Below are 23,917 nucleotides of genomic sequence, written 5' to 3' on the forward strand. Positions count from 1 at the left end.
TGCAACAGTCGCATGGGTGAATAGTATATGCGCAGACAACCTGCAGTTTTCACTCTACACGCGAATGCTCTCTGGAGGACCAAGGTAGCTTGGGAGCAGGCCGCCAGTGTCTGTGAATATTTGCATAAGCAAGTGGTTTTTCTCAAGTAAAATGACTGGCTGCATCTCACCAATAACAAGACGCTCCACAATAACAGCGGGCTCGACCATCCAAAGCTAGAGGGGTATCATTAATCCCGAGATTGAAAGAAGCTATAAGAATTGACTTGCTGTAAGGGTGTGGGCACCGGGCCAAGCAGTAAAATTTGTCTGAGTCGTGATCGTGTTCTGTGCGACCCAATTATCCCACTCGGGTGGCTGCGTCCCAGGAGATGCCGACGGGACGTAATACTCGGTCTGTGGTTCGCCGTCATCCACCTGCAGGGCAAATGCGGTCGGGCGATCGTTGCCGTTCGTGTTGAGAATGAGTCCAAGGTAGGCTGTGATGGTGATGTTGCCCTCCTGGCCAATCGTGTTGAAGTTGTAGAAGTCGTAGCGTCTATCACCCACAAGTGAGGATACATATGGAAGTCAGTATTGATATGAGCTTACGCGGAAGGACCGGCTCCAGCGGTAAAGTTGGTGTTGTTATCCGCTGTACGAGGCATAGGGGTGACGCCTGACAGCGTCCGACCATACCCAGGAAGCTCAGTCCACGTTATGCCAGCCGCAGACGTGTTGCTGGAGGTGTGCGCCTGTCACCTAGTTAGATTGATATGGTGTTGAGTGAGGACGACGACTTACCGCACCAACAGAAATCACACCATCACCTTCGACAAAGCCTGATCAAGATTTCAGTTTCAGTTTCGTTTCATCCGGGCCGAACCACACTCAAAGGACGTACCAGTGAAATTGGAAGCCGGCTGTGTGTGGTTTGCGACAAACGTCACCGGCACAGTCAACGTGTTTGTGAAGTTCTGAAGGGTCGTATCCGTCGCATCCGGTCCCGTCGTGGTGAAATTCACAAGAGCAGATTGATTGCCCGAAACCTGGCTCCAGTCATTGACGCTCACGTACACACGCTGCTCAGGATTTGACAACGAGACGGATCCTCCGGAAGGAGAGACTGTGATCCAGCTGACATTGGATGTGACGGTAAAGGTGAAGTTCTCCGAGCCGCCCAAGCCGACGTCGACGTATTTGCTCCCAAATGGGAGGTAAGGATCGAGGTATACAGTCGGATTGGGGCAGCTGTAACCTTGAGCACAGTCGTTCTCGTTGTCGCCTGGCCTGGGTCAAAGTTAGCTCGCATGCTCTCGCGTGTGTATGAAGTACGAGTGATTATTCACCAGGCACCGCTGCTCTCCTCGGGGGTGATCCTCATGACACCAGCGATGTTTGCTTTTCGCTGTTGCACCCACGTCACCATAGGCATTCTGAGGATTGTGATTTCAGAGTTTTGCCTCGATCCTCAAGACATCGAGGATACTTACGTGTCCTGCATTGGCTGTTGCCAGTAATAATACATCACGTTGGGCTGATCCATGATGCTAATTGCAGTTAGTATCGCCTAGTTTGGCGAACAATTCATGGACGTACTGGTCCCATTTTCCTAGTGATGAAACTTCAGTAGTTCATCCTAAAATCAGAAAAGGAGTACGTACCATCCAAAATCGTATGGTACATCTCCTCGATATCATAGTCCTTCTGGAAGAGTTCCTGCACCTTGGTGAAATAGCCGTTTGCGCCGACACGAGCCTGAGAGGCAAGAAGATTATTCTGAGGCGACGATCAGTCATGATTCCTTAGCAAATGAGCATAATAAGCCTACCATCCCAGCATAGATCCACATCATGTTGACAGTAGAGCTAGCCATGACGGGGTGATGAACAAGCTCGAAGTACGCGGGCTGCTTCTCAGTCGAAAGACTGTTGTAGATCCGCGTCGACTCGTTCAGCACGGTTTCCCAGTTATTAAGCATTGTCTCAGCCCTACATCCCACAGTCATTAGCAGCTAACCTCTGGATAGCACAAAGAACGGGCGTCTTACTCGCGATAATTCGTCAAACTATACGTCGTCGAGTTGACCAGCTCCGGCTTCACCCGCGAGTTGTACCTCGTGAGGTTATGGATGATGCTTGCGACCGCCTCGCGATCGTCGTCGTCAAGCCCGAACTCGCGTGTAGCCCAGCTCGTGACGAACGAATAGATATTGTCTTGGTTCCAAATTGTTGAGTCCCAGCCAAGGTTGATGAAGTACTCAATTGGCATCTCGTATCCCTTCAGGTCGCCGACGTTGAGGATCCAGATGCGGGTCGCGTTGCGCTCGACAGCGAGAGACATCTGGTTGTAGGTCTACAAGATATCAAGCCACTAGTCAAATAAGCCTGAGTGGATATGCACTAAGCGCCCGACCTTCTCCATTTGACTACTCTGGACGGTCGTTAGTTCTCCCATCAACGTACAATTGCAAAGGTGGCTTACGGTGATCCACTTGTAGTCTCTCGGCGGTCCCACCAGATCATACTGCAAGTCGAGAAATCAGTTTGACTGCCGATATACAGAAGTGGATGGGGAATTTACGTGGTAGTAAATACCAGCTCCACCAGCTCTGCTCGTCTCGTTGTAGAGTGGATAACGCTCGTTATTGCCCCATCTTGGTGGTAGTGTAAGCGACGTTCGGAATTAAACCAAAGCCATTAAGCGACGTACGTGTCGTCTGCCCATAGTAGCGTGACATCGTCAGGGACAGTCATCCCATCCTCGTAGTATCCTATGACTTCCTGGTCTACAGAGAGCGCCAGGTAAGAGGTTATGCATAACGAGCGGCTTGTGAGCTTACATAGACACCACATTTGCGGAATTGCTGTGACGTTATTATTGACGTAGTCGCTCAGAATCTGTCTCTGATCAGACACGATCCCTTCGAGCAGAGGGATGTTGATTGTATCGCCGAGCGGCACTGCGATACGTGATTTTATTGAATCAGCGCATCGAAGGGGCAAGGGAGAGACTCACAGTCGCCGAGGCCTCGCATCCCCATAGTGTATATGTTCTCATACGGCGCACCACGCTTCGCTCCGGCGACCCAGAAATCATAGACGTTTTGCTTGTTTGCGACATAGTCGTATGGGCCAGTACCGAAGAGGTCCCATTCAACTGAAAAGAGGTCAAAGTTAACTCATGACGCGTGTTTTAACATGGTCATCTTACCTGGGAGTGAGCGCATGATTGGTTCTTCGTGGCTGCAGCGCTAGGTGAACATGTCACGTATAACGTTGATACATCTCTCACCTGGTGCCCATAACTACGCCGTACATGTCTGCATAGTACTGATTAAGAGGGTCATCGACGCCGAAGGCGCTAGCCCACATGGCTGGCCATAGGTAGTTGCCCTTGATTCGCAGAATGAGTTCAAACCTGCCACCACCCGTTAGGCTCGCGATGCACCTAATATGATTGCGAGACTAACAAAGTGCGATAGAAATCTGAATTGAACGGCGACCCGGTGTAGTAGGCGCCCGTGCCATTGGAGAAGTAGTGCATTGCCCAGTTCTCGAGAGCGGGCTGCTCATCGTTTAGGAAGATGCCCCGGTATTTCACCGTAGGGCTCCCGTGGTAGCACCCCGTCTGAGAGACGAAGAGCTCCGCGTGCTGCGTCGTGGGGACGTCTGCCCACCTGGTTGTGAACAGCTTTAGCAGGGCGAGCTTAGCGAGATCTGACAATTGGTGCTCACCAGTACCAGGGAGAAACGCCTGAAAGGATGACTATAAGCAAATGGAATCTCGGGAGTAGCCACAAGGCGTACCGAATTGCTCAGAATGATCGTACATCGCGTAGATCGAACCTCTCTTGTCAGCTCCAATCATCACATACGCGCTTGACACGCCCGGAAGAGGGTTCTCGACTACACGCGTTATGAACGCCTCCCATTGATTCTCCACAGACGACACGTCCAATCCCGTATTGTTGACAATCTGGTCGATAAGCGGTGACATGCCGAGTGTTCCGACGATGATAGGCTGCGTGCCCGCCGGAATTGCAGAGGAAACGCTTGCGGCAGTGACATTATTGAATGCAGGCTTTACGCCTGTTACGCGTTCAATGTCCTCTGCGAAGTCTGTCGCCGCTCGTTGCACACCGAGCCAGTCTTCTGATGAGATATAGATCGGCGCAGCTGTCCCGTTCGCAACGATAGGGAAGGTAGAAGCGCCAGACAGGAAAGAGGTGCAGTTCATCTGCCCGATGGCACTTGCACACCCAATGAGGGCGGCGAGCCCGAGCAAGGCCCCAGTAACACGCATCTCGAACTTCAGCAGCGAGTCTGAAGGGCTAAGCGGAGGTCGAGTCGGCGAGAGCCCTCCCCACGGTTTTGCCTTACGCGTTTATAACGGTTTGTCGTCCGCAACGATGCGCACGACTCGTGACTGTGTCATGCTCCCTGGATTTTTGTCGGTGGGAGGTTAATGAGTTTACCAGCGCGAAATTAAAGACTAGCCTTTATAATTAACGAATGGCTTCTTGTGTGCTCACGTGAGGTTGGTCAGGTCGAGGCGGCATAAAGCGGCCCGTTAGGAATAAGACATTTATATATAGATGCGAGTCTTCGAAGTAGATGTTAGCATGATGAGCGCGACAACGTGAAAGTGTCAATTTGCAACTTACATCCTGGTAATGGTGCGGGGCTTGAGCTGGAGTAAGCTTGACGAGGACGTCGTTGTCGTGACGGCTTTGGCAAGAGCCTCTTCGCGTTCACGTCGGGGTTCAAACCTATTTCCCACGATGACGATGCAAACCCCTCTGACTTGACCACGCCTCTTCCCTTGTCTCTGCCGTCGACGGACGCTCAGGTATCATCTCACATCCTTACGTCTTTACTCTCCTGAGATTCTTCGCCTATTCAGATATCTCATCGAAAAAGTCATTGACCGCTGCCTCTTTTCTCAAGCATGCGAACTTTTGACGACCAAGACACGCTTATCGCCCGAGCATATAGACGAAAAACTGGCCTCAAATCATCTTTGTCTCGCGCATATACCCACCCTTCTAGTCGTTTGAAGAGATATTTTGGCTCTCGGGAACCTTCGCCATTGATGTCCTCGCCCCAGAGCCACGAGATATCTCCCCAGCGCTCTTCCTCCCCCACAACCTCGCTCGACTTGGAGGCATTTTCCTACGTGAGCGGATTAAGTACCCGCACATCCGAGCCGAGTTCGGCTTCCATCGAGCTTGGGGAGGATATGCCGAAGGACTTGACTGTGCGATGCTCTCCGACGACGGCACAAATCGGCACTTCTCGATCTCGCACGTTGGCTGATAACCTATCTCATCCTTTCATTCTCGTGACTCGGTCCGAAAGCTTCTCTCTCTGCGACGCCGGCTCCTTTTCTCCTGGTCTACCGAGTGTTGGTATTCCCACCCCTCCTACCCGGTACTCGAGCACTCGACGGAAGATCCTCTCGCCCGCTACCCTGGGCGGCGACCTCGATGGCCCTGCTCCGCCGAAACGCATCAAGACTTCCCATCCGGCGCTGGGTACTAAGGGGCCTGCCAGCCTGCGCAAAGCCCGTTCGCTCATGGCGCAAGCCTCACTAGAGAAAGAGAACGAGAGTTTCCGAAGCGTGCGTACCTCCCCGGACTCTGCGCCCTTCATCGTATATGCGTGATCTCTCTCACCCATTTATACATAGCTCTACTGTGGTCCAACGATGCCGCGGCCAGCGGACTTTGCCGTTTGCGCCCCCACCAGTGTCCCGGATCTGCGCCCCCATGCTATTACTGTGGCAAGCGAGCCGATCCCTGCCGACCGTTTTCAAAACGGGATTTCTGCGCTTGGAGGTCCTACTATTCTTGTCCCTTCTCTGTATTATCCCTGTGGCGACTATGCGTTCCAACCTGTCCTAAGCGAAGAAGACTGCGCCGGACTACGCATCCAGCGTCTCTTGGAGAAGGAAGACACCGATTTCCGCGCACCCGAGTCGACGTCGATGATCACGGACGATAGGCTCTGGGACCGCGCTCTTGGAATCCCTTCGGAGCTGCGCACAAAGGCGATCAGATGGCTTCTCGATGTAAGGCTGCCGTCTCTCCCCCTCTCTGTTTGTTGACTGACTCTCTTTGATGGACTGGCTAGGTGCTGCCGGATGTTTTATTGCCGCACGAGGACGACCTGCACGATCAGCTGTCGACTTCGCCCGAGACGCGGTTCTGCGCTGCGCGTATGCTGCTGAGGTATCTATATTGCGCGGTCGGCGCTGGCTCGTGTGGTGGCTTTGACGATGCTCGAGGCAACTATCGCCCTTACGACCATTCAAGCGGGACCTGCGACGACGATATGATTGATATGGTCGCTGGGAAAGCGCTCCTGATCGACGAAGGCCTCGAGTCCCTCATTTGGGATGTCACTCTCGCGTGTCTGGCGCTGAGCGTCAAGGTAAATGCTCCCTTCTTCCGTCTGTCCGCTGACCTCGTAGCGCACCTTCCTCGCAGCTACACCGCGACGTTATGCCCCCTCTTGAGCCCGTCTGCATGTCTGACTTCCGGGCGCTGCTGAGGTACAAGGTCTCCCTTGACGACTTCGAGACCGCACAGCGCGACGTGCTCTCCGCGCTTGATTATCGTCTCGGAACTGTCACGCCGCAATCGTACCTTGATGAGCTGTGGATCGCGTCTGCGTCGCTGCGCGGGGCGGTCGGGACGACCGAGATGTGGGCTAACGTTCAAAAGGAGGTGTGGGATATGCTCTTTGACGCGCTACTGGGTACGGGTATGCTTCGCTGCTTGTGCTCTCTTCCCCGCCCCTCGCTCGGATTGGTGCTATGCTTTCGGTGGGGGATATGCTGATGCTCAGTGGCGGTAGAGGTGGACGTCCTGCGATACTGCTTGTCTGTACTTACCGGCGCGGCTCTTCTGGACGGGCTTGTCGTGGCTCTCGCTCGCAAGTACAAAGCTGAAGCTGGCAAGGCCATCTCTGGGTCTCGCCACCGGGGCGATCAAGTTACTATGGAGGTATGGCAGGAGCATGTGCGTCGGGCTATCTGCGAAATTCGCGGTGTGGACTTGGATATCCAGGATTTGCTTGACGTCTCTAAAGTACTTGCTTCGCCATCTCTGTCTTGGACGTCGATACTACTTACGGGGTGTCTCTAGGACGATCTCGAGGACTGTAGGACCTGGTTGGGACGAGCCGTCTCTCAGGCAGGGTGATGATAAACGGAGGGTGTGGACTCCTGTGCTAGAGGGTGTGTTCCGTTTAGGTGCAGACCATGGCGGTTACTATTAGTATTCGATTTCAATCTGGCGTACTGTAGATCGTGACGGAGTTTGCTGCGTAGTTGACTGTGGTGTAGCATTCTAGTTCACGTAACATATTGAAAAGCTATACAGCCCAAATACAGCCCTTGCAGAAGCAGTCTGCTACGCTATTCGTACAACGATCGAGACTAGGTCTGGGCGTCGGTGACGTAGTGCTGTGAGCCCGCGATCGAATGGGACAAATCCGTTATAATCAGAGCGCCGCGACAAGCCGCACAGCTCGCACCCCAGTCCTCCAATCGCAACCTCCCCGCATTACGGATATGGCCGACAAGCTTGAAGAAGGACAGAAAGTCTCGTGAGTGCTGCTCTATTGCGTCTGCGAATCTCATCGATTGATACCCGTGGTCAAAGATGGAAGTGGGGCGGCGGACATCCTTCGGGGAAAGTAGACGAGATAGTGGAAGAGGGCAAGGCGCAAGTGACGAGCAACAAGGTGCGTGATTCCAAATTGAGGCTGAGGCGTTGGGTGGCTGATGTCATGCGCCCTGATGGCCGCGCGCAGGGGAACACGGTCTCAAGGAACGCGCGAGACGGCGATCCTGCGGTGAAAATCAAACGGGACGGGGTGAGTTCTGTCAGGCTGAAATAAGGTTTATGGATGTGCAATAACCGAGGGGCTCCTCCGCAGAACGATGCTGTCAAGCTTGCGCACGAGCTGGACCAGGTGAAGGAGGCGTCGTAAGGATGTTGATGTGTTGGTGTCATTGTACAGTAGTTTGTGTGAATTACACACTGAACAGGAAAGTGTTGAAGAGCGCCTAAACATCGCGGATGAGCGTGAGAACGAGGGTAGATGGCTGATGCCTTGCACCCGAGAAGGACAGGGTGAGAACCTCATGGACGACATCGTTTAGCCCTTCTCTCCCTCTTCTAAGAGTTTGTTACGACTGCAAGACGACACAAATCACTTCATAGACGTCCCTTTCAGATTCTCTATCCAGCCACGGAATACAGTCATCTTCCTCATCCCTAACACGCCACCGCACATACCCTATACCATCATATCACACCCGGATTATACCTCCGCAATCGAACGCATACAAGCTCTCGTATTCCCCACTAATTGCAGAGCACCGCGATGCCTGCACCCTCAAAAAATGGAACGCCTCTCTTCCTCGGCATCGAACTCGCAACAGACCAGCTCAGGGCATCGATCGTAGACGAGTCGCTCGACCTCGTTGGTGTGGAGTGTGTCGACTTTGACAAGGAGCTGCCAGAATACCAGTACGTTACCCTCATCATTCGCTCTTTGCTTCCTTCTCGCCTCCTCGATCCTCCGTGCCCATCCATACGCGTCATTTTCCCTTGAGTTTCCAAACCCTCGTCATCCAGTCGTGTTTGTAACAGCCTCTCTTTCCAAGGACACAGGGAGGCATATTCACCACGCCTGGCGATGCGTACACGACACCCGTCGATATGTGGGTGAAAGCCCTCGGTACGTCCATCCGCTACACCCCACTCCCGCCGCGCGGAACCAAATTTTTCGTTTACGACTGCCAACTGACTTTTATGGTCTCTCGGCATTTCCCTTTCCGATCGCCTGGCACACCACGTGTCCCTGCTCCTCCATTTTATGTCGCCCCCCTATGTCCAGACTTTTTGTTCGAAAAATTGGGCACAAACTACGACCTGACAAGAATCAAGTCCATCGGTGGGTGTGCCCAGGTACGGATCCACAAATGCCTCCGCACATGTCTTACTCGCTGACCGACCGCGGTTGTGCTATCCTGTCATCGTCGGCCCGTAACGTCCACACTCGCACTCGCATTCATGTCAACAGCACGCCTTTGTCTGGTGGAAAGCCTCGCCCATCACCCCCTTCCCCGCCCTCGACCCGCGCCTCCCCCTCCACTCCCAGCTCCCGCCCAACACGTTCTCCCTCGCCAACACCCCCGTCGCACAGGATACGTCCGCTCACACGCACGGCTTCGCGCTCGAAGGACTCCTCGGCGGCCCCGACATGATGGCCCAGCGCGTGGGCATGTGCGCGAACGCGTCCATGCTCGCCGCGCACCTCCTCCGCGTGCGCGAGGCCTGGACGGGCGACGTCTGGGCGCGGACCGGGCGCGTGCAGCTCGCGAGCTCTTTCCTCGCGAGTCTTGTTGTCGGCCGCTGGGTCAATATGAGCGAGGCGGAGGCGACGACGACCGGTATATGGGTGCATGCTGGTGCGCCCGCGGCGAATGGGCAGGGGCATTGGGACGAGGGCGTGTTGGATATTATTGGCGGGAACAGGGAGGACGCGAAGAAGGTGCGGAGCTGGCTGGGCGAAGTGGACCCGTCTGGCACGAGGAAGGTGTATAATGTGTCGAAATATCTATGCGATCGGTATGGCTTTGAGCCAGGTGAGTGTTATCGTACCGCTGTCTCCGTAACCTTGCTGATTCGCGGGCGTACAGAAACGCTCGTTACCCCATTTACTGCCGACTATCTTTCTGCTTACCTATCCCTATGTCCTTCGCCAGCTGATGCTGTCCTGAGCTTTGGTCCGATGGACATGCTGCTCACGCCTGCCCAGAACTACACACCCACACGACTATACACTCTTTACCCGCACCCAGTACAAGACACAAACGAGAAGAGGCGGTACATTGCCGCACTTACAACACGGTAGGCTGCTTGTTACTCTAAGGCAAATGTCGGCCTACTTAACTCCCCAAAGGAATGCCGATGTGCCCCGAGCCCTTGTGCGAGACATGTACACAAAAAGTTGGAGCGCATTTGATCGGCTTGTTGCCATCGTCCCTCCCGGCGGCTCGATAGGGTACGAGATTTGCCCCCGCGCTGTGCCCTCGAAAAAACTTGACGATGAACCACAAACCCAGACTCGATGACAAGCTGTTCAGCTTCTGGCTTCTGCAAGGCGACAGCCACCCCTTGTCGCACGTGAAGGGCATCTTCCGATTCGAGACCGGCATCAAGGTGAACGAGTTCCGCGACCTGCGCGCGAATCCGCGGTGTCTGCTCGAGAGCCAGGTGATGTCGTTCCGCGTGCGGTGGTCGCGCATGATCTCAACGGGCGTGCTCGGCGCGAACTTCAACCGCAACCGGGGCAACAACGTCACGCAGCACAGCGCGGGGCCCTCGCCCTCGCCGCTGCACGCGCGGAACAACCCGAACGCGGCGCCGCCGAGCCACGGGCTGTCGTTCGACCCGTACGACTACACGCCGCTGCCCGCGCGCATGCTTGTCGCAGGCGCGGCGGCCAACTTCCCGAGCGTGGCGAACCTCGTCGGGGACGTGTTCAACGCGCCCGTGTTCATGCCCAGCACGCAGGTCGACTCGGCGCAGGTCGTGCCGCACCGCAACGCGCCTGCGACCGGGTTCCCTTCGCGCGCCGCGCTGGGGGGCGCGTACGTCGCGCGCTGGCTGTGGGGCAAGGAGCGGCACGGGGCTGCGGGCGCGGCGCGTGGGCTCGGCGGGTTCGAGGAGGAGATACGGAGGTTGTTGGGGAAGCGGTGGGTCGCGTCGGGCGCGACGCCGCTTCGGACGAACACGAATGCGCCCCAGGGAGGAGGCGGGGGGCACCCGGGGAGCGGGGCGAACAGCGGAGCGTCGACGCCGTTTGGACACCGGCCGGGGTTCGGCGCGACGGTCACAGTCGAGGAAGAGGAGGAAGAGGAAGAGGGGCCCGGTGGTGGTGTTCTGGGTGGCGGGTACGGTGGGCCGAACGGGGGGATGCTGCACCATAACTCGGTGTTTGCGGGCGGGTTTGCGGACCGCGATTTGGGGAGGGATGTCGGGAGGATGCGCTCGCTTACTGCGTCGACGGCGGACACGATTAACAGCAGCGGGACTGCGTCTGGTGGTGCGCCGTCGAGCGCGCTCACTACGCCTGATATGGCCGCGGGCGCTGCGACGAGCTCTGGAGACAAGGGTGGAGCAGCAGGCGCGAATGGGGGAGGGGGTACGACGGCGCTGACGCCCGTGAGCGCGCTGCCGACGGCGGACAGCGAGGCACAGATGGGCCTCGCCAAGGTTGCGGAGGCGGATCTGGACGCGTTCATGACGTACGCGGCGATCGTGCCCGAGTACTGCAGGCTAGAGAACATGCTGTGCAAGAATCTCGTATGAAGCGTGCGTGGTTGCGGGTAGAGGAGGGTGCGCCAGGCTGGTAGGGCTGCGGATAGAGGGTCGGACATCTTACAACTACGTACATCATGCCTATGCGGAGGGTGGACGGATGGGTGGATACACTATACATACACATACACACGCCGCGCCCGAAGTTGCGCTGCACATGCATCCCTCTGGACGCTGTTAGCATGCGTTCAGCTTCGGTGCGCGGCCAAAAGTCGCTTTCTTCTTGCTTTCATTCATTCCGTATTAATGTATATATCTTTGGGATTTCATGATATCGTTATTTTTCCTGGTTTGCTAGAGCTGGGAAGCGTTCCGTACACAGATTTTAATCGAAACACTTCACATCCCGTCTTGTGTCCTGTGTCCTCATGTTAAATTTCGCTAAACTGTGTGCGGGGTTGACGTATTTCGTTCATCGATATCGCTTCAGCAGAAGAGAGGGAATCCGAAGGCACGCACCGGCGTTTTCTGGGCTTTTACGCGCGGTGGTCATCATGGCCCGCTTCTGCCCGCTCGTTTTTCTTCTCTTCACGGTTCGCCAGCGCTCCCGGTCATCTTCTTCACATGCTTTCTACATTTCTACGTAATGTTATAGTCAGCTACTTGCCCGCCGCAGTAGCATGTGTTCCATGCACTCGCCTTCTGAGGATTTGAAATCGGTTATGGGCGCGAAATTTGTGCGTCGGTCTCTTCCTTTTATTCAGTACTTTCTTCTTCTCACAATTTCTGTCTTGTTTGGTCTGATCGATTTGGTCAAAGACAGTTGTGTTAGTGGTCTATGGGCGGTACTCGTGTTGATGGTGCCTTCGACAAGCTACCGATTAGAGCTAATCCTGAGCATTCGCAATGCCGCTGGCAGGTTCTGTCAGATGCCCGCATTGCCTAATTCGCGGCAATCTGTATAGATGCACTGCGAGTCATTGAGTACTGGCTATGCGTACGACACGTGAGCTGCGAACCACCACAGACATGAAGTGCAGAGAGATGGTATAAAAGGGATGCATAAAATCGCGGTTGAGCAGCAATTCGACTTCACTTTTCACTGCACTTAACATACCATGGCTCCGGAAAGCGGCAAGACGTACAAGATCAGAAACCTCCAGGTCCCCGAGAAGGTCGTCGACCTCTCCGGCGCGGACCAGAGGTCCGGTACGTCCTCGTTCCCTCTGCGTCGACTTCATCCTTGTCTCAATATTTAACCTACGTTGCCCATCTACAGTTATCGGCTGGAACGACAAAGGCGGCGGCCAGGAGGCGCACAACCAGGCGGTGAGTTCGCTCTCATATCTCGCTCCGTCCTTGATCTCGAGGTTGACATCTCGCAGTGGAGGCTATTCCGCCAGAACAGCGGCAACTGGACCATTGAGTCTCTCAAGGCACCCGGCACCTTCATCGGCATCGCCAGCGGGCCCGGCGACGGCGTGCACCTCATCGGTCAAGGTGTCCCGCTCGAGTGGCAGATCATCCCTAACCGTGAGGCGTTTGCTGGCGAAGGGTTCGATAGCGAGAGAGAGGCGAATGCGTTCAGGTGGGCAGCTTTCGGTTCTTGTTTCGCCGCAATGAGGACGAGGGTACTCACGCTGGGCTCGATGTGATTTCCAGGTTGTTGATACCCGGAATGTACTTCAACGCGGACTTGGCCGACCACGGCAACGCGCACACGATCCAGTTGTGGGGCAAGTGGCGTGGCCAGAACCAGGCGTGGACGTTCGAGGAGTTCCGGGGATAGAGAGAGAATTACGGCAGAGCGGTGGTTGGTGGGCAAATGTATACGTGGCTTGCTTCTTGCACTGCGAGTTTGTAAACGTACTATGACTGTACCAGAATATCAAGGCGCTTGACGTGTACTTGATGTGTACCGCTCGGATGATGCTGATACCTCTTTGAAGAGTTAAAGAAGAGATGAGAGAATAGGAACGAATTTTATAGCTACAATCTGTTGATCATTCACAAATTACCGAATGGCCAGGACGGCGGAGGCCTCACGAGGTTGCGCCATTCACGCGTTTTGAGACGTAGTAACGAACAGCTAGCGCTGGAGGTACGTCGGATCCAAGATGTGTGCCAATTCAAGCCTCAGCGATCGATGTCTCTTGAGCAACCGACGGTGTTGCTGCTGGCCGAGGAGACCATTATATCCGTCTTTTGCAATGTGAACATGTGGTTCGTATTAAGTAGTTGACGAAAGATCATGGAGCCAAGCAAGTGGTGGGTGAGAGAATGAAGGCACAGCAGTACGCCTGGGAGTTCTTTCGCTCACCTACCTGACTCCTACAATATATCGGGAGACAGTGTGGTGGGGCATTGGGGATGTGTTTATGCCAGTAGGTTTTAGGAGAACACACAAGGTGTTACCCGTATCTTCAACGTTTACTCTGGCTTGGCCGTGACCTGAGGGTTAGGGTTAGGACGGGTTATTGCCCTTTGTCTTTTGCGGGAGACGAAAGTTCACACGTGTTCTAATCTTGTTCATGTCCTCGCCCATCTGCATCAGTGTTCGAACGTTCAATTGTGCCGTAGCGGAGCGCGGCATTTCTTGTCTGGTTCAAGGGCTTGCGCGTATGAATTTCCATCTCGTTCTTGCTCGCATTCGTTAACAATTACGACAAGAGTCCAACTCACGCAATGTTAGGTTTCATTTCGAGTCCCACAAGGCCTTCGTAACGTGAAGAACCTAGCTATTGGGAGCGCTCCGTATGTCAAACTCGCTTCCTGTTCGCTGCCGTAAATAACCTTCGGGGCGATAGAATGTCAGTGAGTATCCCAGGTTGGTTTGCATTGTGCACATGGGCGATACCAGGAGGCAGGAGTGAGCGTCTGAGCCGACTATTTGGTGGCACCACCACCTGCGGTGATGACAACTGCCAATCAAGACATATATTGCTGCTCCAGTCAGTCGACGCTCTCAAGCGCCCGCCATTCCGCATTAAAGCGTCAACATTTGGTATTCAGCCCAAGAGCCCATCGACATACGGTAACCTTTTAAACTGACATCTACATCATCTGCATTATCATTTTACAGCTGCCCTATCAGTCTATCCCATCCCATGGCCGTCGACCCCGTCTTCCGCATCGCACCAACCAGCCAGTCGTATGACTGGGGCAAGGTCGGTGAAGACTCCAAGGTTGCCCAGCTCTCTGCAGGGGCGGGCATTCCGGGCTTTACCGTCAAGCAGTCTACTCCATACGCCGAGGTCCGTCTCTTCTCCATTCCGTGCCACCGTCTCACCGCTCCGCCACTTGCTCTTGCTCAATGCTTATGCTCACTACAACGCCACTCCCCATAGCTATGGATGGGCACCCACACCAAGTCGCCCTCTGGCGTGATTGGCTCGAGCAACACCCTCCCTCAGCTCCTCGCCCACTGCCCGCAGCTGATCGGTACATCCATCTCGAGCCGCTTCGACAATAAGGACGGCAACCTGCCCTTCCTCTTCAAGGTCCTCGCCATCGAGAAAGCGCTCAGCATCCAGACCCACCCAGACAAGAAGACGGCCGAGGAGCTGCACGCTTCCCACCCCGACATCTACAAAGGTACGCATATCTCGGCCCCTGAGTATGACTGACAAGACACCCTCCTCACTCCTCACCTTTCATTTCCAGATCCTAATCACAAGCCCGAGATGGCGCTCGCCCTCACGCCGTTCAAGGCGCTCTGCGGGTTCATGCCCGTCCCCTCCATCCAGGCCTACCTCCGCGCCGTGCCCGAGTTCGCCGCGCTCATTCCGCCCGCCATCACCTCCGCCTTCCTCGCCCTCACGTCGTCCTCGCCCGAGGCCGACCAGAAGAAGCGCCTCCGCGATCTCTTCGCCGCGCTCATGACCGCCGACGAGTCGCAGGTCAAGGCGCAGCTCGCCAAGCTCGTCGCGCGGTACGAGGCGGCTGCGACGGCGGGCGGAGCGGGTACGGGAGGGGCGAGTACAGGGGAGGCGAGTACGGGAGGGACGGGTACGGGCGGTGCAAGTACGGGAGGAGCGAGCACGGGAGGAGCGAGCACGGGAGGAGCGAGCACGGGAGGGGCGAGTACGGGAGGGGCGGCGACGGGAGGGGTGGCGACAGCAGGGCTGGTGTTGCTAGGGATAGTGAGGGGCGGGTCGGCGACGGGAGGGGCAGCGACGGGTGGGAAGGCGACTGGTGGGAAGGCGACGGGAGGGACGGCGACGGGTGGGGCGGCGATGGTCGGGGGGGTGGCGGGTGGGGCGCTCGACAGCGTGGAGGACAACGTGCGCGAGCTGGTGCTGAGGCTGAATGAGCAGTTCCCGGGCGACATTGGGGTGTTCTGCGTGTTCGTGCTTAATTATGTGACGATGGCGCCGGGCGAGGCGATCTTCCTGGGCGCCGGGGAGCCGCATGCGTATGTGTCTGGAGGTGCGTGATTTGGAGCTCTCTTTGATCGCCATCTCACACCACCCCTACCTCGCTTCTACTCATCTCATCTCGCACACTCACCTTGCTACATTTAATCACCACTCCTCACGACTACTACAAATCTAAACAGACATCATGGAATGCATGGCCAACTCGGACAACGTCATCCGCGCCGGTCTGACCCCCAAAATGCGGGACGTGCCGAACCTCATCTCCGTGCTCACGTACGTGCCCTCGGCCGTGTCCAAGCACATGGTCCAGCCCACGCCGTTCCCCGGCGCGCATTCCACGCTGTGCTACGACCCGCCGGTCCCGGACTTTACCGTGCTGCAGACGACGCTTGCGCCGAGCAAGCCCGAGGTGCACCGCGCGATCGCGGGGCCGTCGATCGCGATTGTCGTCGAGGGCGCGGGCGCGGTCGAGTGGGGGAGCCAGAAGTCGCTCGATTTGCATTCGGGGAACGTTATCTTTATCGGGGCGGATACGCCGGTGAGCTTCACCGCGAGGTCTGGGACGCTGGTGGTGTACCGCGCGTTTGTGGAGGAATAGAGGGGAGGTGCAGTGAGCAATAGAAGGCAAAGCGTTATCAGAAAAGAAGGTTATTGATTCTAGTTTATGTACTTTTAGCCAATCGGATCACCCGGTATCGGAACTGCCTACAAAGGCTCTGCTCCCCTGTGTTGAACACTGTGGCGCCAAGGGAGTCCAAACCCGGGCTACACTTGTTCATACACCAATCTCTTCTTAGCGACTTGCCTGTTGGAGTAGCACCCTCTTTCTTGAGGCTACCACCAAGTATGGGCTCGGAATGTGTGCGCCATCTCTTAGCTTCATCGCTTCATTCATCGCCCTCCCTTCTTTTCACATCATCTGCCTTGTTCGCCCTGTTCCATTTGGTCAAAAGCAGTCGCAACAGCGGCTCATAACACCGGTTCGTGAGGATGGTACCTTCTTCCAGGTCATGGGGCTTGTGGGCAGACCAAGTCAAGCTTGCTCAACGCTGATTAGATTCATATCAGAGGGTCAGGTTCAGATCACACTGTAGTGCTGGGCACGGCGTTCGACTAGATCCGCCACGAACGTGAATACTCACTTTGTGCCTTCCGACACGTGGGGGACCCACCCTCGCGGCCATCGTGATAGAGTGAGGGTATAAAGCAGGTGCGTTAAACTGCTTTCGAGGAGCAGCTCGATTCCACTTTACACACCATGGCTCCAGAAAGCGGCAGAACGTACAAGATCAGGAATCTGCAGGTCCCCGAGAGGGTCTTCGATCTCTCTGCTGAGGACAACAGGTCTAGTACGTTTCGTCTACCTTGATTGCGCCTTACCCCCCGTCGAGATACTGTATCTGACCTACACCAACCAATAGTCATCGGCTGGCAGGACAAAGGCGGCGGAGAGGAAGGCGCCAACCAAGCTGTAAGCCACCATCCCTCACTCCAGTTTGATCAGCATAGATTGCTCATCGCGCTATCACCACAAGTGGAGGTTCTTCCAGCAGGACAGCGGCTTCTGGTCGATCGAGTCCGTCAAGTATCCGGGCGTCTTCATCGGCATCTCCGATGCGCCCGGCGACGGTGTGCGTCTCATCGGCCAGGGCGAGCCGCTCGAGTGGCAGATCGTCCCGAACTACGAGGCGTTCGCCGGGGAGGGGTTCGAGGACGACAGGGAGGCGAACGCGTTCAGGTTAGTTTCAATGGAGCGTCTTCAGACGCAGAATTGTGAGGCCGAGATGCTCACCACGGGTTGCAGGCTCTTGATACCCGGGATGTACTTCAACGCGGACTTGGCCGATCACGGTAGCGCGTACGCCGTTCAGCTTTGGGGCAAGTGGCGTGGCCAGAACCAGTCGTGGATTCTCGATGAATTCTGGGGTTAGAGTGCGACTGTAGGGAGGTGCTTGGAGGGTGAAAGAGCGACCTGTATCGCGTTTTGTATGCATGGTTTGATTGTATCAGTGTGTATCAGATCATCGTGACGGAAGTCAAACAAGGAAAAGAGATGATACTTCAGATCGTACGTGAGTTACACTAAAGGTATTACATGGAAATAGAACAAAAGACACATCAAGCATATCAGAAACCTCAAACGGTCAACTTCACAGGACTAATCGACGTCTTAACCTCCACCCTCCCCCTCTCCCTCCCCACCCTCCCACCCTGCTCATCCGCCCAATAAACAGCCCCACTCGCCGCCCCCCTCCCCTTCCTCACATCCTCAAACACCCTCGCGCGGCCCCTGCCCGCCGGATCCTCGACATTGCTCCGCGTAACGAGCGTCGCGCCGAGCAGCGACGTCTCGGCGTGGAACGTGCCCTCGTACGCGGAGTGCAGCGTCACCGTCGCGGGCGCGTTGGCCGTGCGCGCCGAGGCGCGCAGCTTGGATCCAGCAGGGGACGAGGCGAATGCGAGGCGAAGCGGGGCGTTGACGGTGCTTGCCTGGACGTCGAAGGCGCCGCCGGTGCCTGGGCCGTCGGGGGAGGCGGCGAGGGAGACGGTTGTGTCGATGTTGCTGATGGAGTGGCCGTATGTTAATTCGAGTGGAAACCCAGGCCAGGAGAGACGGAGGGAGGCTTACCCGTTTGTGGTGTGGACGTCGAGGCTCGTCGCATCGTCTCCTTGGTTGAGGAGGTAAATCTCGCCCTTGATGGGAGAGTTCACGGTGTGCAGTTGGAGGTGCGAGGACGCGCTGAAGTGACCGCTGATCGGGGAGTTGGAGGTCTGGATGTAGCCCTCCTCGACGCTCACGGACTTGAGCAGGGTTTAGCATATAGATTTAGCAACACGAAAACATGCGCTAACCTCGACGTGAATGGGAGTATTCGAGGTCTTCAGAGACAGGTGCTGGAATGCCGTGGACTGTGCGAGGTCGCCGAGTCTGTGGACGTAGATGGGCATGTCCGTTTCGAACTTCTTCACTTGCAGTACACTGTTGTCGCTGCCTGCCGGGAGCTTGACCGTCGCATGGAAGTTGAGCATGTGATGGTTACCCTGGTGGCTGGGAAGCCATTTTGGTGTCTGACAGCAACATCCGGCGTGTCAACGAGGGGCCGAACGAAAGCGACTCGTCGGAACGCACCAAGATGCCGACACCGTGCTCCTTATCCGCCCTCTCAAGATGGCACACACTCGCATGATCAAGCACACGCTGATGGTAGTACCCGACAGTCAAAACCACCTCGGCCTCGTCGCCCGCCTCGCCGGAGCTAACGACGTCGATCGCGCCGGCCTGGTGTGTGCCGCGGCTGAAGAGGTACAGCGCCTCGGCGTCCGCCACGGGGAGACTGAGCGTCGACTGCGCGTGGTAAGGAAAGTGGTCGTGATGGTGGTTGTCGTCGTAGGACACCCAATCCCCGCCGGCGATGCACTGGTGCACGGTGCCGTCCCCGGGCTCGGGCACCGCGGCGGGCACGTCGTGATGGTGGTCGTGGTCACCGAAGAACTGGTGTGTGGGGCACTTTAGCGTAAGTGAAGGGTACTACGATGTACGAGTAAGAGAGGAAAGCTTACGCTTCTGTTTGACATGAAGCCGCTGATATCAACAACGGTGTGTATGAATGCGCTAGTGATTAGGTATATCCCGAGCGATGCAATCAAGCCCTTGCAGATTCTATGCTTGAGAGACCTCCTATTATGATGGAAGTGCACGGAAGTGGGCAAATCGTCGTATGGTGTATCGTCGTCGTATGGAACCTTGATTGGAGACTCGAGAGCCGCGATGTCGTCACCCTCCTGCTGTCTCAGCAGGTACTTTTTGTCGTCGGAAGGATATGTAGCCTGGTCCATGGCGAGGGCGTTTGGTGGGGTGGGGTATTTGTAGCGGGTGGGCACGCGCAGCGGGAGACCACGTTCTTATAAGCTCAAGGTCTACTGCGGTCTGTCCCAATCTCGCAGCCCGGAGGCATGTGGTCCTCTGCCTGCGCAACGCGCAGCAGGAAGATTCGGAGACATCTTATATTGCGGCGCCCATGATGATGAGATCACGACAGCGGCCCTGACTGTGGATCGGAGCTTTCCGTCGTAGAAGTTCTGCTTGCGTGACTCCGTTGCTGAAAACGCCGGGACTGTCGATGGCCTGCGAAAGCGAGGGAATGGGTAGGTTGGAACCTGCAACAGTGTCTGTCAGGAGTTGCCGATTCTTGTAGACGGTGATTGGCTTGTTTGATGTTATGGCCCCGTCGAACGAGCTTGCGTAGTAGATGGTAGACGTGAACAAAATGGGTCTGATCAGTCAAAGCGCCAGTGCTGTGGTCGATGAGATCAGTGCACGTGGGCGCTACTTGGTTCTTTCCGCAGAATGGTGAGAGTGTGTTCGACATACACTTTGCAATCAGACAAGATATGGTGTAAATGTCTGGATGGATTGCGTCACGACGTTGATCCTGAGCTTCCCGAGAGCAAAGTCGGGCTTGAGGCTGGCGGAGGACAGTCGGAACGGAAGCAAATTGAGAGTCCGATCACAGGTTTGCGGGGCGGCGGAGTCAATGCAACGCCCGCCAGCAGCGCGGAGCGCTGACATAAGCAAGTAGCCCCTGACCATGCCCGACAGACGACCACAAAATATACAGAGGAAACCAGGCGTTTTGGCTTCATACTTGGGTGAGACTAAATGATATAAAAGTGCTATATAGTACTTTTTCAGAAGCTTGATAAAATCCCATCGTCTATTCATGAGATACGCCTACTGATGAGTCAATATCTATACTTAAAACTCGGAAATTCGCAAAACCCTTCTGTAACAATCTTTGAAACGTCAATTAGCTTGACTTCACTCGAGAACACGAGGTAATAATTGAAGCTGTTGAGCCGGAATATGCACCAGAGATCTCGGTCCCAACGCGCAAAATTAAGATCAAATGATCACAAATGAGCGCGTCGGAGCCGTCGCGACAGCAGTAACAGCCTCAGGACGGAGGAAAACGTGGTACGATAGGCCCGGCATTGGTTATCTACCTATGTCTTAACCTGAATCAGCTCAGAAAGAATAAATAAGCAGGGTTTAGACGATTTTATTTTCATGTATGGGCCGACAGATTGCAACATCAAGATCCCGCAAATGCAGCAGCTTATGTTGGCCCGCGAGACACGAGACGAGGACGTAAACTACCTCATGGGCTCTTCATAACTTTTAAAATATCCCCCAGCTTAAGTCTGGGTCCTTTCCAGACGTGTAGATGTGCTGTCTCGCGACCTTTGCGCTGCCAAAGCCAGGTATTAGACGCTAAGATACTTGCTAAAATATAATGTTCTTGTCTCGCACAGTTACTTATCTTTTGCTTATATATCCATCACAGAAAGTGCGGCCGGACAATCGACCACTGTGGCCGTTGTCAGAATAGGGTTGACCTTATCATGCATTCTGAGAAATTACATTAATATACGAGCTCTTGTAAATTATACCGGAGGTCTGCAGAACTCGAATCGCGCGTGCAAGGCACTGTGAGGTTCGAGCTCGAATTGTAAAGCCATGTGAGATATTGTCTAAATGGGGTGCCGTTTGGCAAAGCGTCAAGTTAGCTTGTCATCGTCACTATATTTATGTCGCTGCCTTGCCAGAATCGTATATGTTTGATACCCGAGTACAAGACTACTCACACTCTGACACCGGGCTTGTACGCGCTGGCGCACTACTCCGGGCTAAGGTTAGGGTTAGTAACCCACACATGCACAGCTCTTTCTCGTGGTAGTGTATTAGGTGAGCATTAGTTTTTGGGGCCGAATTCACCATATGCTGTCAAAGGGAAGCACCCAGAACAATTTTTGTGCCCCAAGAGCGACTTCCTGTATGTGTGACAGCACATGCGGAGCGGCGAAGAAACAACAGGGACTCGAACACTGCAGGCAATCAGCGTTTTTATCGGGGACGAGATCCAGACAAAAAGGCGGCGAGATGAAAGCCTTTACCTCCGAGTTTTGTGCCCCTTTTTGAAACAGGAAAAGGTTTTCTTTTGGCCAACAATTGTTAACATTTTGTGCTGGTAAAAAGTACGGCTTACCATATTCGGCGCTAAATTTCCAAATTTGGACGACATAATATCCATTCTCCGCCCCAAAATGTAAACCCCGAGGTGAAAATTTAAACTTTTCAGCGATTTTTCTTACAGCAAAAGCTGACCAGAAAAGGCTTTCATCGGTACGCCTTTTTCGGCCACTTTTTGTATTAGGAAAATCGCAATATGTCTGCAGTGGAAAGAGAAAATTGACAGCGTCGCGAATTTAATTTTAGACTCCGATGACAAATGCGGCAACTCCCCTATATTCTACTTGGCTGCGACCATCCGAAATCAACCACACACTACAAGCCAATATATATACTGTATAGTGTAGATTCATTATCCCAGAATGTCTGAATGCAGAAGTAGACAGCTCATGACGGTTCGGGAGGTTCGGGAGAAGCAAGAGAACCAGAGAAGCGGGAACGGGTGAAAGGACAAAAGGGCGTAGAAGAAGCAGAAGGACTTTGGAATGCCAGAGCTTCTGGTACTTAAGAGACAGGCGTCTCTCGCCTGACTTCCCCTCGCTGCCAACCTTCTCCCCGTCATGATGCACCACCCTCTCGCTGCCTGTCATCTCCCCCTCACAATTCGGACATCAGCGCTAAGGCCTCTGACAAGGACAGACTGCCTACCAAGGCAACAGACGTGCGTCCCGGCCCTCCATCAGCAAATTCCTCTGTAGGTGATCATGGCATGGTGAAGCGTGGTGACGGCGTGAGCACGCACACAACGCATTACCACGTACATAATCCATTATAATCCATTACGACGGGTTGTTACGCTGACTCTAAAGTTGCGAGCGCACTCGCAATAGTATTGCATGGACTTGGTATCCGCATGAAATATTTGAGCCCGAGACATTACTAAGTATAACTAATTTAGTCACAATTAGTATATCTACACAACACAATAACAATACAATCTTGTTACATTTGCGTCGGGTGTGTGTCACCATAGTACCAGCATTGACATATAATGTCCGGAAGAACTGTGGTCCAATGTACGAACATTTGGCCGCAACTTGAACTACTCACTTATACTGTTCCATTTTAGCTGTGATATGTACGACAGAATATTTTATTATCCATGCTATATAAAACAATAGACAACCAATGTGTAAACTATACTGTCTATTCTATGACATCACCCTATAGGACTGTGAGCATGATGTCGAGAGTAAATGATACGAGAAAAGGAGGCACCATATCCAGGATTCCACCATTCCAGTTTGTATCACCAGCACCAAATGGCACTGTAGCTAGTCGTGTGAGCTTCCTATCATGAACGAAGAATCGTATCAAGGCACGACTCACCATCGCACTGGCATTCTCCCTGAGCTCTAGTTAGAAAAGAGTGTGAGTGGGGGAAAGAGGGAGTGGAAGACTCAACAACGAGAACTTTGCGTCCCCGTCGTGCTTTTTATGCCTTCGAAGGCTGATCAATGTGCCGATTTCGGAATGCGTTGGGGATATCAGTGGAGTCGGTTCGCGAGCGCTGTGTGAACATTAATGAATATTGTATTCTTGTGGTGCGCAAGAACTTGGTGCGTCTCGGATCTACTTGGACTTACTCCAAATTTGCATAGCTGCAGCCGAGTTAATCTGCAGTGCCGTGCATTGACGTCATACTGCGCATCATAACATGCAATGGCTTACTTTTCGGGCCTACAATGCCAGTGGAAGTTAGCTCGATTCTCATATCAATCGTGCTGCTCGACACAGCTTAGATATCATTCATCAAACAAATGCACACCCCGAAGGAGAAGACAACAAAGCACTCTGTCCACGGGTTTTGTTATTTTACCATTATTATGTTAAGTTCCTGACATGGTCTTTACATTGTAATCACCGCAATACGTTGCTTGAATTGCCACCGTAATCTAATTGGTTGTGTTTGTTACCATGCATTGCGACGCCGTTGCGATGTTTCCGTTTTTATGCAAAGTTGACAATACGTCACAATGTGTGGTAACGTTCGCGGGATTTCCCTGATGTCAAACACGGTCCCCATACCCTCTCGTGCGTTTCTTCTGTCGTGTTTCCGAGTCTAACACGCCCACTTCTGTAGCTTGTCACTCATATCATGATACTTATTTGCCGCTCTCTTATTCAACGCGCTTTCTTCAAGGTAATTTCTTGAGCCCCTGTTCTCGTCCACTCGAGTTGGATGTG

The 23,917-nt window shown here is 54.3% G+C and overlaps 6 protein-coding genes across 6 annotated transcripts; 5 read left to right on the plus strand and 1 right to left on the minus strand.

The window, feature by feature from the left end:
- Window positions 1-54: 54 nt before the first annotated feature.
- Window positions 55-4,284, minus strand: CONPUDRAFT_67823 (glycoside hydrolase family 115 protein; the record flags this gene model as incomplete). Its single annotated transcript, XM_007777337.1, has 21 exons — window positions 55-155; window positions 267-538; window positions 592-734; window positions 784-821; window positions 884-1,269; window positions 1,329-1,415; window positions 1,473-1,529; window positions 1,640-1,758; window positions 1,811-1,970; window positions 2,030-2,334; window positions 2,395-2,412; window positions 2,464-2,505; window positions 2,563-2,635; window positions 2,692-2,767; window positions 2,822-2,941; window positions 2,998-3,138; window positions 3,193-3,224; window positions 3,274-3,399; window positions 3,452-3,658; window positions 3,717-3,735; window positions 3,789-4,284. 21 exons carry the CDS (start codon window positions 4,282-4,284, stop codon window positions 55-57), a joined length of 3,018 nt encoding a protein of 1,005 aa, XP_007775527.1.
- Window positions 4,285-5,073: 789 nt separating this feature from the next.
- Window positions 5,074-7,378, plus strand: CONPUDRAFT_170229 (uncharacterized protein; the record flags this gene model as incomplete). The annotated part of the gene is made up of 6 exons (XM_007777379.1): window positions 5,074-5,601; window positions 5,671-6,051; window positions 6,114-6,413; window positions 6,470-6,746; window positions 6,840-7,072; window positions 7,130-7,378. 6 exons carry the CDS (start codon window positions 5,074-5,076, stop codon window positions 7,184-7,186), a joined length of 1,776 nt encoding a protein of 591 aa, XP_007775569.1. The 3' UTR covers window positions 7,187-7,378.
- Window positions 7,379-7,557: 179 nt separating this feature from the next.
- Window positions 7,558-7,979, plus strand: CONPUDRAFT_160253 (uncharacterized protein; the record flags this gene model as incomplete). The annotated part of the gene is made up of 4 exons (XM_007777380.1): window positions 7,558-7,592; window positions 7,649-7,730; window positions 7,800-7,862; window positions 7,926-7,979. The coding sequence occupies 4 exons, from the start codon at window positions 7,558-7,560 to the stop codon at window positions 7,977-7,979; spliced, it is 234 nt and encodes a 77-aa protein (XP_007775570.1).
- Window positions 7,980-8,223: 244 nt separating this feature from the next.
- On the plus strand, window positions 8,224-11,718 carry CONPUDRAFT_133258 (actin-like ATPase domain-containing protein). Its single transcript, XM_007777381.1, has 7 exons — window positions 8,224-8,521; window positions 8,659-8,732; window positions 8,892-8,962; window positions 9,078-9,642; window positions 9,697-9,907; window positions 9,960-10,061; window positions 10,123-11,718. The coding sequence occupies exons 1-7, from the start codon at window positions 8,376-8,378 to the stop codon at window positions 11,369-11,371; spliced, it is 2,418 nt and encodes an 805-aa protein (XP_007775571.1). The 5' UTR covers window positions 8,224-8,375; the 3' UTR covers window positions 11,372-11,718.
- Window positions 11,719-12,438: 720 nt separating this feature from the next.
- On the plus strand, window positions 12,439-13,109 carry CONPUDRAFT_78176 (carbohydrate-binding module family 13 protein; the record flags this gene model as incomplete). Its single annotated transcript, XM_007777382.1, has 4 exons — window positions 12,439-12,529; window positions 12,600-12,649; window positions 12,706-12,908; window positions 12,983-13,109. The coding sequence occupies 4 exons, from the start codon at window positions 12,439-12,441 to the stop codon at window positions 13,107-13,109; spliced, it is 471 nt and encodes a 156-aa protein (XP_007775572.1).
- A 731-nt stretch (window positions 13,110-13,840) lies between these two features.
- CONPUDRAFT_133260 (mannose-6-phosphate isomerase) lies at window positions 13,841-18,238 on the plus strand. The gene is made up of 12 exons (XM_007777383.1): window positions 13,841-14,082; window positions 14,188-14,574; window positions 14,668-14,914; window positions 14,984-15,283; window positions 15,443-15,447; window positions 15,598-15,748; window positions 15,879-16,909; window positions 16,968-17,048; window positions 17,121-17,170; window positions 17,235-17,437; window positions 17,504-17,658; window positions 17,710-18,238. Exons 2-7 carry the CDS (start codon window positions 14,428-14,430, stop codon window positions 16,295-16,297), a joined length of 1,269 nt encoding a protein of 422 aa, XP_007775573.1. The 5' UTR covers window positions 13,841-14,082; window positions 14,188-14,427; the 3' UTR covers window positions 16,298-16,909; window positions 16,968-17,048; window positions 17,121-17,170; window positions 17,235-17,437; window positions 17,504-17,658; window positions 17,710-18,238.
- Window positions 18,239-23,917: the final 5,679 nt, after the last annotated feature.

The sequence above is a fragment of the Coniophora puteana genome (assembly GCF_000271625.1).
Source record: "Coniophora puteana RWD-64-598 SS2 unplaced genomic scaffold CONPUscaffold_21, whole genome shotgun sequence".
Taxonomy (NCBI): Eukaryota; Fungi; Basidiomycota; class Agaricomycetes; order Boletales; family Coniophoraceae; genus Coniophora; species Coniophora puteana.